Raw genomic sequence first — 13,472 nt, 5'->3', positions numbered from 1 at the left:
TTTTAAAGGTAAGGAAAAAGGAAAAAATTAGAGGGAGTTATTATTAACACATAGGGTCAAATCTAAGTGATGACATGAATGGCCTTTCCAGTAACATCTCCTCAAAGTGATGTTATTTTTCAGTATAAACACCTTGCAACTTTCTCGGGCCTTAGTTTACTTATTTGTAGAATGTAACAGCATGAACTCAACAATGGATTGCTGGGCATCCCTGATGACTCAGTGGTAAAAAGTCCACCTCTCAACGCAGGAGACATGCGATCCATCCCTTGTCCAGGAGGGTCCCACATGCCACAGAGCAACTAAGCCTGTGGACCACAACTACTGAGCCTGTGCTGTTACAGCCCAGGACCCAAAACGACTGAAGCCTGTGCACCCCAGAGCCAGCACTCCACAACAAGAGAAATCACTAGAACGAGAAGCCTGTGCAGGCAACTAGAGAGCTGCCCCCACTGGTAGCAACTAGAGAAAAGTCCACACAGCCAAAAATAAAATAAACAATTCTTGAAAACAAACAAACAAAACCCAAAAATGTACTGTCTACTGTTTATCAAAAACTATCCTAGGTACAATCAACAAGACAAATCAAATTTCTTCTAAACAGGTATATATGAAGACTCAACGAGATAAAGTATCTGCTCCTCAGTTTCTGATTATTTAGGAGGCATTTTTACTGTGTCAGGCAATATACAAATCACTATTTTTTAAATAAACAAGTTATTTAACCTTCACAAAACCCTAGGTGATAATCATTGAAACTAGTAACATTAATAACTACCTTGCGCTTACCATATGTGATAAACTATTATAAGCGCTTTGTATATATTAACTCATTGAATCTCATAAAAGAAAGGCAGGAACTATTATCTCCATGCTGGAAACTGAGGTACAGAGAAATTAAGCAACTTTCCCAACTCACTCTCAACTAAGTTAACAAGCTAAGATTTGAACCCAGGTAATTGGCTCCAGAGTTGGTCCTCTGAACCATCTACTATACTTCCTCCAGACGATATGATCCTCATTTTACAGATAAGAAAATCAAGTTGCACACAGTCCACAGTTATAAAGCAGAGGTGAATTCAAACCCAGAATGGTCTGACTCCAAAGGATGTGTGAAATTAATGGAAAACAAATGATATTAAAAACGTTTTCCCAAGATCATATATAGTGCTTATGTTTCTGTTTGGGAGTTTCTCAAAACAAAATAAAGTCCAGTGTAGAGACACAGCTTATGAAGAACTAGAACTGGCTCTCACTATTTCCCTCCTTTCAGTTCAGTCCGTTCCTTACTTCAAATAAATTGCCTCATCCTTAGATTAAGAGAAGTCAACAACAAGGTTTCTTTCTCAAACCTTTTTCCAACAAAAGCAAGTAATGACAGATTTGAATTCAAGGAACTCATGTTCAAACACTCATATTTCCCATAAGATAAGAATAAACTTTCTAACTTTGACAAATCATCAGGCCGCTGTGGTTCAAGTCAATCAAACCATTCACTGTCTCTTTCTCCTGTTCTAGGATTATACGGTGCTGCTCTTAAGCTTTTCTGACATTTACTGTTAAGTTTTTACTAATAAAGACGTCATTATAGCTTCCTTACAGAATTATAGATGTTTATATATCATGTATCATGTCTCTCCCTTACAGATCACAAGCTTGATGAAAGCAGACAATGCTTTGTTTGCCAAGAATACCCAGGGCCAGCAGTCTCTGGCAGAGAGCAAGGATTTAAGTATTTGTTGATTAAATTAACAAATGCATGAATAAAGGAATCATCTGATACCCAGTTATGCATCCTAATCCCTTTATTTTATTTATTTTTGGCCGCAGTGGGTCTTTGTTGCTATGTGTGGGCTTTCTCTAGTTGTGGTCAGCGGAGGCTACTCTCTGTTGCAGTGCACAGGCTTCTCGTTGCAGAGCATGGGCTCTAGGGCAAGTGGGTTTAGAGCTATGGCATATCCGCGGCAGGTGGAATCGTCCCAGACTAGGGACTGAATTTGTGTCCTCTGCACTGGCAGGTGAATTCTTAACCACTGGACCATCAGGGAAGCTCTCCCAATCCCTTTTAAATTATTGCTACCACTAATAATTACTTGTTCTGTGGTTATTATCTTTAGGCCATTGAAATAAGATATTAGAAATGCTGAATTTAAACACAATCTACATTTAAGACTTTCTGTAATTCTTTGTTATACAGCAAAGTAATGATTTCTTAATTTTATTTTCTTGTTCTTTTGTTAATATGAGGATCTATGCCACAGCACAGGTTACTTTGGGGGAAAGGATGTGTGAAGGGAGATTCATATACATGTGCTATAAGATCCTACATCCTAACAGTAAGCCAACTTCCTTCTAGTTCAACCACAATTTAAAGGCAAAAAAACCTGTTTCCCCATTTGCCTAAAATGGATTTAAAAATCTTTCATTTTCACCTAGGGCAAAAGCATTAAAGTATAAATAAGAGCTGACCTACTAACAGTTATGCAAACAAACACAAACTAACAAATGTAACTTAAATCATAAAGGAGAATACTTAATACAGTAAGCTCCAAATGTCCAAAGTGAAGAGAAAAGCTTCTCATAAAAAGTAGAGGAAAATGACAGAAGAAGCTCAATAAATAGCAAGACTAAATAAAGGAATCTTCTGAAATTTACAGTTTTATTTAGGCCCAGCACTTATTTCTTTGAACAAAGAAAAAGAAAACCAAACACACACATACACATACACACACACACACACACACACACACAGAAATTTGTTGACAACCAAGCAACCCCATTTTCTATGGTTTTGTTCCTCCACATAAAACACTGTTTTTTACCAATCAAATATTTCTTTTAAAGTTCTGCTCCAATCAAATCTTTTCTTTTTTTTCTATTTAGGAAAGGGCAAGACTTTTCCAATATCCACACTTTTAAACAAAACAAAGACACTTAATTGGTTGCAGCATAAATATGATTATTTCACCCATCTACATAAAAACAAACTAATAGAAAAAGAAAATCTGAACCAATCTCACCTCTTAAAATGTATGAAATGTAGTCATTACATCTCTATTTTTCTCTTTTTCTACTCTATTTCAGCAGAAGTATAAAATAGCCTGGATCAAGCATAACTGACATACATACATTAAAAAGTCAAACAGAATTTAAATTAAAAGGCTAACAAAACCTGGTCAAATTTTTGATAGCCTATATACATTACTAAAATAATTATATATAACTATCTCTATAAATTTACCTTATATTTCTCCTACACCAATCATGCTATAATATGACTGGGGCTTTTTGATATATCTAATATACCATAGTAATATTCTTTTCATTACCTTAATACATTACTTTTTTTCTTTAAACTATGGTTTTTATCTACAAAGCAATGCACAAACATAGAAAACATTCCTGTATAAAAGACAATATAGGAAGAAGTAAACCTATCTCTCACAACCCTTAAAAGGCACAACTTGTGTTCTTCCAGAAATAACCTATATATATGAAGCATATCTTAGTGCAAGGTTTTTTTTATAAAAATGGAAGGATATTGTACATACTTTCCTACATCTCCATTTTAAAATGTAGTATTCCATAATCGGTTCAGATTAGTATATCTCTGATTTTGATAGTTATTCAAATTTCACTAATAAAATCCTGTACTATAATCAGTTTCCCTTTGATGGGCATTTGTGTTGCTCCAGCATTTTGTAATGCTACAATGAATATGCCCAACAAAAGGGCACACATACTCTGCATATACTTGAATATAACTGTGCAGTAAATTTCTTGATGGAAACATGGATTTAAAACTATGTCATTGCTGAACTCTCAAACTACTGGGGTGGTACATTCTTCTGTCAGTCAATTAGTCATGTCCGACTCTTTGCGACCCCATGGACTGCAGTCCACCAGGCTCCTTTGTCCATGGAATTCTCCATGCAAGAATACTGGAGTGGGTAGCCATTCCCTTCTCCAGGGGATCTTTCCGAACCACAGATCAAATTGGGATCTCCTGCATTGCTGGCAGATTCTTTACCATCTGAGCCACATTCCTTTAGGACCTATTAAAACATAACTTTGGGGTCAGTAGTATATGTGGCTGACTCTGGTTCAGTATTCTCTTAGTCATCATATTCTCTCATGTACAGTTAAGGGAAATTAAAATGTTAAAGGAATCTAAAATGAGCTCAGACTAGTAAAATCAAGGGAAACACAAGCTAAATTCCATTACTTCTGTAAGTTGCTTGGTATTAAAACGGTAAGTGGCAGGTTGCCTACTATTTTATGCCCTGTTCTGACACTCTCCCCTGGAAGAAAACATGAACAAAGATTAAGACAGAGGCATGACTAAGAGGAAGTGTTAAGGATGATATTCAAGTGCCTCTGCCCTCTCTGCCCTATGCCTCAGTATGGTTTAAAAACTTTTGTACTAGCGAATGGTGGTATACAGTGTGGGGTAGTGTCATAGCCAACTTGACAATTTATTAATTACAAAATAACAATAAATCTCTAACTTAAAAAAAAACCCTGATGTTTAACTCTTTGACATAAATCACAGCAAGATACTCCATGACCCACATCCCAGAGTAATGGAGCTAAAAACAAAAATAAATAACTGGGATCTTATTAAACTTAAAAGCTTTTGCACAGCAAAGAAAACCATAAATAGGATGAAAAGGCAATCCTCAGAATGGGAGAAAATAATTGCAAATGAAGCAACTGACAAAAGATTAACCTATAAAATATACAAGCAGCTCAGGAAGATCAACATCAGAAAAACAAACAACCCAGTCAAAAAAGAGGCAGAAGACCTAAACAGACATTTCTCCAAAAAAAGACATACAGATGGCTAATAAACACGTGAAAAGATGCTCAGCATCACTCTAATTATTAGAGAAATGCAAATCAAAACTGCAATGAGGTATCATCTCACATTGGTCAGAATGGCCATCATCAAAAAATCTACAAACAATAAATGCTGGAGAGGATCTGAAGAAAAGGGAACTCTGTACTATTGGTGGGAATGTAAATTGATACAGCCACTATGGAGAACAGTACAGAGATTTCTTAAAGAAAAAGAACTGAGAATAAAACTACCATATGACCCAGCAATCCCACTATTTGGCCAATACCCTGAGAAAGCCACAATTCTAAAAGCCACATGTACCCCAATGTTCAGTGCAACACTATCTACAGTACCCAGGACATGGAAGCAACCAAGATGTCCACTGGCTGATGAATGGATAAGGAAGTTGTGGTGCATATGTACCATGGAATATTACTCAGCCATGAAAATGGACATATCTGAGTCGGTTCTAGTGAGATGGATACACCTAGAGGTTGTTACACAGAGTGAAATTGGAAAAAGAAAAAGAAATATTGTTCATTAATGCATATATGTGTAATTTAGAAAAATGGTACTATGAACCTATTTGTAGGGCAACAATAGAGTTGCAGACAAAAAGGAGAGACTTTTGACACAGAGCAGGAAGGAGACAGGGGGACAAATTCAGGGAATAGCAGTGAAACATATACATTACCATGTGTAAAACAGATAGCAAGTGGGAATTTGCTCTCTGATGAAGGAGGCTCAATTTGTTGCTCTGTGACCACCTAGGGGGTGGGATGGGGAGGGGGGTCCATGAAGGAGGGGATATATGTAAACCCAAGGCTGATTCATGTTTATGTATGGCAAAAAACCAACACAACATTGTAAAGCAGTTATCCTTCAGTTAAAAAAAAACAACTTTATGTTGGGACTTCCTTGGCACCCAGTGGTTAAGAATCCACCTGCCAATGCAGGGTACACAGGTTTGATCCCTGGTCTGGGAACTACGATCCTACATGCCTCAGAGCAACTGAGCCTATGCTCTAGAGCCCATGTTCTGCAACGAGAGAAGTCACCTCAACGAGAAGCCTGCACACTGCAGCTAGAGAGTAACCCTGACGTGCCACAACCAGAGAAAGCCCGGGCACGGCAACAACGAGCCTGGGCTCTGCAACAAAGACCCAGGCAGCCAAAAATAAAATAAATAAAATTATAAAAAAATAAAACTGACAAATTATCTAATTTTCTAAAAACTCTACTTCTGTTAAACACAAATCCCATCTAGGTTTAATGGATTCTTTAACTTAGTAAGTTGTGAAGTTTCCCCCAGAATATAGTATTATAAGGATTCTGCATATAATAATTCTGTATAATTCTTTGGGTATGTTCTTAGTAAACTAATAAAATAGTGTTAGTCTGCCTTCCACATTTACTTCAAACTATTCCTTTTGAAAGCATAAAATTCTAAAGTAATCCTGCCATCATTATTGGGAAAAAAATTGAATGCAAACTAAGAAAAAGATGATTTTTTATTAACACAGAGCATTAAACAGCTTCTCTCTCAGTCTCCTCACATATATCCCAGCTCTAATTTTGATGATAATATTTTAAAATAAGGATGACCAAAACTTCACCAGAACCTCCAAAATAAATGTTAACAGTTGGACAGGTTTTTAGATATGTGAGAAACAGCTAAAAGGCTTAGGTAACAAAGAATTAAATAAGAATATATAAAATTATACTCTCATACATAAAATCATGCAAAGACCATGCAGTAGTATATTCTAAACATGACAAAGAGTATGTATTTCTTAAATAAAATTTTTCTCAAGTCTAACACGATAAAAAGGCTCCAGCAAACACTTTTGGAAAGATCAATGTATTATATATATATATATATATATAATATATATATATATTCATTTATACATATATTTACTGGGTGCTTACTAGGTGACAGGCTTTATACTACACAGTGGATATAGAATGACAAAGTAACTGTACCTTCAAGAGTCTATTATTTAGAAAAACTTGACCCTGATTCTTCATAAAGTTTACAATTAAAATCTTCAGTGATTTTTTCCATCTTCTCTGATACATAGTTCCTTTCCATTTTTTTAATCTAACAAATAAAACTCAAAACTCCACTCAGAACAGTACAAAATGTATTATTATATTTAAACAAATATTTCATCCAGACGTAGATTCCATCCAGAACAGAACTGAATACAAGCACAGTCTTGTCCAAATATAAGTAATATACTAAGCAAAGTAAAAAACAAAGCAGCTTTCCCTCCTTTCACATCTGCAATTACAGTTGTGCCTGCTGGACACTTGAATTTCTTGTCTCCACCCATGATGGGTCACACCATGAATTCATTCTTTCCTAGTATTTCACAATAGGGTCTAGTGATTAACATTTTCACTTTCATACAAAATTGATATGACATTTATTGTTTTTAGAGAACGTTCACCTCCCAAATTTGTCTGTACAACATTTCAAAAAGAAAAAACCAGTACACATATAATAGGAATAATTTCAATGTTTTCGGGTTTTGTTTCAAATAGGCTAAATCTATTGACAGTAAAGCACTCTCAATTTGGTGAGCAATACATTAAGTGCCCTATATTTAAAAGGAGTAAGTATCTACTTGCAAAATAAATTTATACCCTTCCCCCCAACACACACACACAGCCTACCTCCCTACCGCCACTCCACAGACACAGCGGTGGGGAGAGTAGAAAGGATGAGGACAAAAACACAAACAACAACAAATGAAAAGCCCAAACCCAATTTTCTGAGTCGCCAATATCTACCTTTCTAAAGGACAACTATTCTACTCCAGGGGACATAACGAACAGTTTCAGGTCACTTACAATAGTATCATAGGCATGGAAGGTAATCAGGATGTAAAAACTATCCAAGCAACCTTGCAATCTCATCCCTCTCTCTGGTTGCTTGATGGTCTGGAATTGCTGGCAACAAGTTCCAATCAGTCTACTTTGTCATGATGCCTGTTACCACTCTGCTGTTCCTGGCCTATCTCTTCACAGCAAATCTTGAAAGGTCTGCCTGCACACAACTGCTACAAGTACTTTTTCAGATTCATAATCCATCTCCTAAGAAATGTATTGCATTCAATTGTCTATGTTCTCAAAAAACTAGGCCTAAAATTGCAAAGCGAGGTTCCTTTTCCACTAACCTGATCCTGACTAGAGATAGAGAATCTTCAGGGGTCTTCACAAAAGGAAAATCTCAGAGCATAACTGTGACATTCTAAAGTTTCCAAAGTGGATCTACAGACAGGATCCCAATACCAGCACCCTCACACATACACACATATATTTACGTATGTGCGTATATATATACACATACATATATACACATATAAAAAATACGGATTTCATTCACTGTAACTGTGACTCTTTGGTCATCCTGAGGATATCCCACAACACAGCTACGTTAGAAGCAGTGTTAACCATTACTTTCAACTTCTCTCACAAATTTCAAATATTCAGTTTTACTACCAAATCACCAACAAAAACAAACAATATAAGTAAATGGAAGTTAATATTTACAACTTTTATGTGTGTAACAGATAAACATTAGCATGTTTCATGAAATTACTACTATATCTTATGAAAGCAAACTTAACCCACATTCATATCTTTCAAAAGGTCCCTCACCAATGGACAATTTCCATCCTCTTCAAGAACAGGGATCACAACATCTCTCTGTGAAAGTAAGTAATAGTTTAAATGGTCGCCACTGAAAAACTAATAGCTTACAAAGTGTTTAAAAGTGTAACAGAACTGCCAAATATATTATGCTCAGGTAAACTCTCTCTTACATAAATTCCCTGATTTCCAGTATAGTGCTTCGTTTTAAAAGTACTTCTCATAAAATATTTTAAGAGTATATATTTGCATAACTTGATTTTTTTTTTAAGCACTTCAGCTTGCTTAGAAAACTACATGTAATTTAAGTAGAATCATAATGTACATCAGTCTTAGGGTCTTTTGTATTTTATACTTTCAGTACTTAAAGACATATAATAGCATAAGATTTTATGATTTTTAAAATCAAATATGAAAAACATACAATTAGAAATACACTTCCCAAAATATGTTTCTGATGCAACACTCCTAAAATTAGGCTTTCAAAAAACATTTTACCTGTGTACAGTACAAACAGGATGCCAACCTATCTTTAAGTTGAAGTGGTATCAAAATAAAATAAATTCCTTCACTCAACAAGCACTGTCCAGTCAGGGACATAAGACCCATCTTTAGAAGGATAACAAAGGCCATTTCTATTCCTATCTTTCAACTCTTCCAGTTCTTCCAGAAGATAATCATGTCTCCAGTAGCTGTAACTCTCCCTGATCACATGACTTCCTTCTCATGGACAAACCATGCTCCTAATCCCAGTCTTCAGTATGTCAGAGAAAATGTCATTTTATTTTGGGCCATTGGTGGGAAGGACTCAAAATTTTCTAATACATCTAAATTTTTAACAACAAACATTTTTTTAAAAAAGAATCATGGAAATGAGTCCAGAATTGACATACAAAATCAAGACGTTAAGTCAGTCAAGAAACACTTATGGATCTTACATAAAAATATTCATATATTCTATGCAACTTCCCAATTTCCTGGAATTAATTTCATGTGTCCATTATTTCTACCTCACATAGATGTGGTCCTGGAATGTCACTTTATAAATAAAAGTATCATTATCTAACTAGGTAAATATAACACATCTGCAATGTTTTCAATATTACAAATATAATGCATGAAGGTGGGATTTTTAAAAATTCAAAGGCTGCAAAGGCACAAGATGAACAGTAAGTCTTTTTGTTACTTGCCTACAATAAAATGGCAGTGCACTGTTACACTGTTAACTGATCTGTAGTGTGGTTACAAGCTTAGCTTTAGTATCTGTTAAGTTTTTGTTACTTGACTTCTGTTTCTTGATTTATTAATTTTTATGTGTTATCTATTGACTGCCCACTGAAGAAATGAACACTGACTCTTCCTTTGTTGCCCTCTATCTCCCAATTGTAAGGGTTATAACATTTTTTTATTTTGAAAGTTTATAACTATACTCCTTAATTATTTCACAACTATAATTAAGTCTATTTTATATATTTTCTAGGTTGATTCTAAAAACTAAAAATTAACTGCATTTATAACATGACTAGGTAAATACTAATCCCTGAAGGAAATGCAATTTTATATCATTTAGACATTACTGGTTGAACCAGAAGTGTCCATGTAGTCTAAGCATTTTCTTCTAGTTCTCTTTAGTTCTTTTTGAAAGTCCAAGATTGCCACTGTAGCTACCAGTTTCCTCCCCTGACACTTCCCTACCACCATATCCTCTATCTTGGATTATATTTTCCATTGTATAATAATATCTCAAATATATTTATATAAGATACATAGTTTTTTCTAAGGGTAAAAATGTACTTGTCTTCACATGATAAATAGTATCGTTATGTATAAAAAATGTAGGTCCAAATCTATTTTTCCCTAAATGGTGAAAATACTGCTTATCTTCAAGCATTCAGCATGGCTGCTAAGATTTCAGTTATTTGATTTTCCATTTTTTTATTCCTGTTCTCTGGCAGTTAACTGAGAATTTTCTTTTTATCCTTAGAGTTCTGAAATTTTACCAGATGTGTCTAGATGCAGGTCTTTTTTCATTCATCCTGCGTGGTATTAGATGGGCTCCTTCAATCTGAAATTTGTTATCTTTCTTCGGCTCATGAAATTTCAATTATTTCTTTCAATATTTTTCTCCTTCCCACTTCCTGTACTTTACTTGTAAAACTAATGTTTACAGATGTGAAAACTTTGTGATATATTTTCCGTACCTCTCCATTTTTCCAAATCTTTTATTCTTTCGCTTCATATCTAGAGTTCTTCGTCTTTAGCTCAAAATCAATAACCCAGTCTTGATTAATGCTAAATTGTTATTTAACCTATTCATTAACACTTATCATTGTAATTTTCAAAATCTTTTCTGGTTCTCTGCCACTTTTTCAGAGAAACTCTGATTAATCATTGCAACATGCTCTTAAATCTTAGTAAAATATGTATTACATTTTTTTTTCTTTGAAGTTTTCTTCGGAATTTGATCTGAGGTCAGGTGTTCTTTCATTCCTCTTAATCGTCTTCCATCTTGATTCTCCTCAATTGTTTGTTTATATTGGCTTATAAAAGATCACTTTTGGGTTTCTCTGACGTTATTTGGACTTGTTTTTGCAAATGGTGTCTCACTTAAATGGGAGTGTGATACTATATAAGTAGTCAGGGCATGCAGATAAGCAGGCACCCCAGAAAGGTACCTAAACAAGAAGTCAAGCTTGCTGGGATCCACCAAAAGTGCTTTTCTCTGAAGAAGCAAGCTTCAGTGCCTCTGCTACTCTCAGACTCCAAGATCTCAGATGTCCTACTGAACTGTGAGTCTGCTTTCTTAGAAGAGAGCAGTGCTTAGACCTCAGGCCTGAGGGCGGGCGCCACTGCCCCCAGCGCTGTTTGGACTGGAGGGAGGGCAGGAGGGAGGTCCAACTAACCCAGCACTTTGGAAAGTAACTCTTTAAAAAACTCCTGGTTATTACCCAATTACTACTGTTCTCTGTACTTGTTGACTCCAAGCCTGGAGCCTTTCCAAGGTTCCCCTAGGAAAACCTGAGCTTACCTCTGATATCTTGAGTTCCAGTTTCCTTTGAGATTTTGCTGTCAATGCGATCCCGTGAACTTTCTATCTTCTTCAAAATTTCTGGTCCTCTGATGGTACCTGTAGTGGACTGTGAACTGTAATTTTACTATTCAACATGCTTTATCCCCGGCCCACTTTTCTAGTAATATAATCCCTCATGTCTGTGGGGAAAATATTCCATGTGATTTGGGTAGAGGTGAGTCTTCCCAGCCACCACTGGCTAGAATATCCCAGCCCCCTCTCCTTTGGCAGCCATCTTTCCCTAGCTGAAAATAAAACTAATTCAAGAAGAAAAGGGAGACTAAAAATGTTGCAAGAAAACCAGTACTGAAAATATTATTCAAATCTGGACTTATCTATGCTAAAGTTGGATCTTATTCCCCACACACATCTGAGCACACACAAAGTTAAAGAGCTAATGAGGCCCTTTTGCTCCTCTCTAAGGTAGTTTGACAAATGTAATAACATCTGTTTCTTGCTTTTCAAAACTGTGGTTTAGTTCAATCCTTAAATAACCTAAGTGGGATGCTGGGAACAAAGAAAGCTAAAGGAATGCAATCAATGCACCATATTTAAAAGAAAAGCTAAGATAAAAACTGTAAAATAAGCCAGGAGAAGTCAAATTAAAATTTACAGTTTGGTATTAAACATAGAATGAGGAAATCACTATAAATATTAAGTACATCTTATCATTCCCTAAGACCTCTGTCATACCTAGAGGGGAAAAAAAAGGCAGATACAAAAACCAGTTATCTCTCAACAAGTTTTTCCCCTGAGTCAAGACTCCAATGATTTCAAAAAGAACATGGAAGGAAAATTTGGTAGTGATTTAAAATGTTCTAATCTATTATATCCCCAAAGAAAATCCTTTGAAAGGTTATATAGTGTCAACCTCTGGAAGAAAAATTCTTTATCTTTGATATGATTATTTGGGGAGAGATATGGAAGGAGTTGTTTACTTTTTAATTTTAGAGATGATAAAAAGCACAGAAGGTCATTGATCTCAATGGATGAAAGATGAAATCTGGTACTCTTCAGCTAATATAAATAATCCAAGGTTCAAAAACCTATGCCTCAAAAGTTTTATCCTACTGAAAAATCTGCAAAATATTGTATGAATATATTTAAGTACATGTGAGGGAGCATACGTCCACAGTTTTCATCAGAATCTAACTAAAATCCAGGAGCTATAAAAGGTAAAGAAAACTGCTCTTGACTGTAAAAGAACAATGACGACTGCATTCAAATACTACATTTAACAGTTAAATACAAAAGCTCCAAGTAATGAATACCTCCAATATATAAAATAGTGTACTAGATGTTTACATTATCTCCATTCTTTAGAAAAAATTATTAGTTCCAACATGGATGAACAAAAGGAAGTTAAGTAGTAACTTTCCCAAAGTGACATAGTATTACAGAAGGACAGAAAAGCAAGTTTCCCACCTTGAATTAAATATTTCTATACAATGTCCCCCACTTGCCCCCACCACTCCAGGAGAAATATTGGAAGATAGAAGGCAATGGGTTATTTCAAAATGGAATGTAATATTATATAGGGCACAGAAATTGCCAGGTATTCACATGTCTAGGATTTAATGAAACTGGAATACCCTTCAATTGGTATTTTTAGGTAAACTTCTGCTTCTAGAAGTGAGGTCAAGAAACCTTAGTATTTGATTAAGATTTCTGAATTTTAACATTGAAGACCCAATGAATGGGTCCTCTTGCTATTCTGTTCTTCTGAGCTCTGTGGGAAACAAAACGAAGTTTCTCATGCATGGAAGACAAAAAGCTGCAATACCAAGCCCATGTTTTTTATGTCTTGGGATACAAGATAATAAGAGAATCTGGTGATAAGGCTAAAGTAGGTAAGAACTTCTACATATGGAAAGACCTCCCACATACCTAAGACACGTTAAC

The 13,472-nt window shown here is 35.4% G+C and overlaps 1 protein-coding gene across 4 annotated transcripts in view; it reads right to left on the bottom strand.

The window, feature by feature from the left end:
- Positions 1-13,472, bottom strand: part of ANKRD17 (ankyrin repeat domain 17) — a 161,511-nt gene that overhangs the window by 127,148 nt on the left and 20,891 nt on the right. Inside the window, exons 1-2 of one of the 4 annotated variants that reach the window (XM_065914418.1) lie at positions 11,529-11,587; positions 8,483-8,557 (exon numbers count right to left, since the gene is read on the bottom strand). The exons of the other annotated variants lie outside the window; for them this stretch is intronic. Coding sequence (XP_065770490.1) covers positions 8,483-8,488 — 6 coding nt within the window. The 5' untranslated portion in view covers positions 8,489-8,557; positions 11,529-11,587. Of the gene's footprint in view, positions 1-8,482; positions 8,558-11,528; positions 11,588-13,472 lie in introns of those variants that run through there. 4 annotated transcript variants of the gene reach the window in all.

Source organism: Muntiacus reevesi, chromosome 22 (assembly GCF_963930625.1).
Source record: "Muntiacus reevesi chromosome 22, mMunRee1.1, whole genome shotgun sequence".
NCBI classification, from domain to species: Eukaryota; Metazoa; Chordata; class Mammalia; order Artiodactyla; family Cervidae; genus Muntiacus; species Muntiacus reevesi.
The sequence above is the reverse complement of the archived record's forward strand: the minus strand, read 5'-3'. Positions and strand labels throughout refer to the sequence as shown.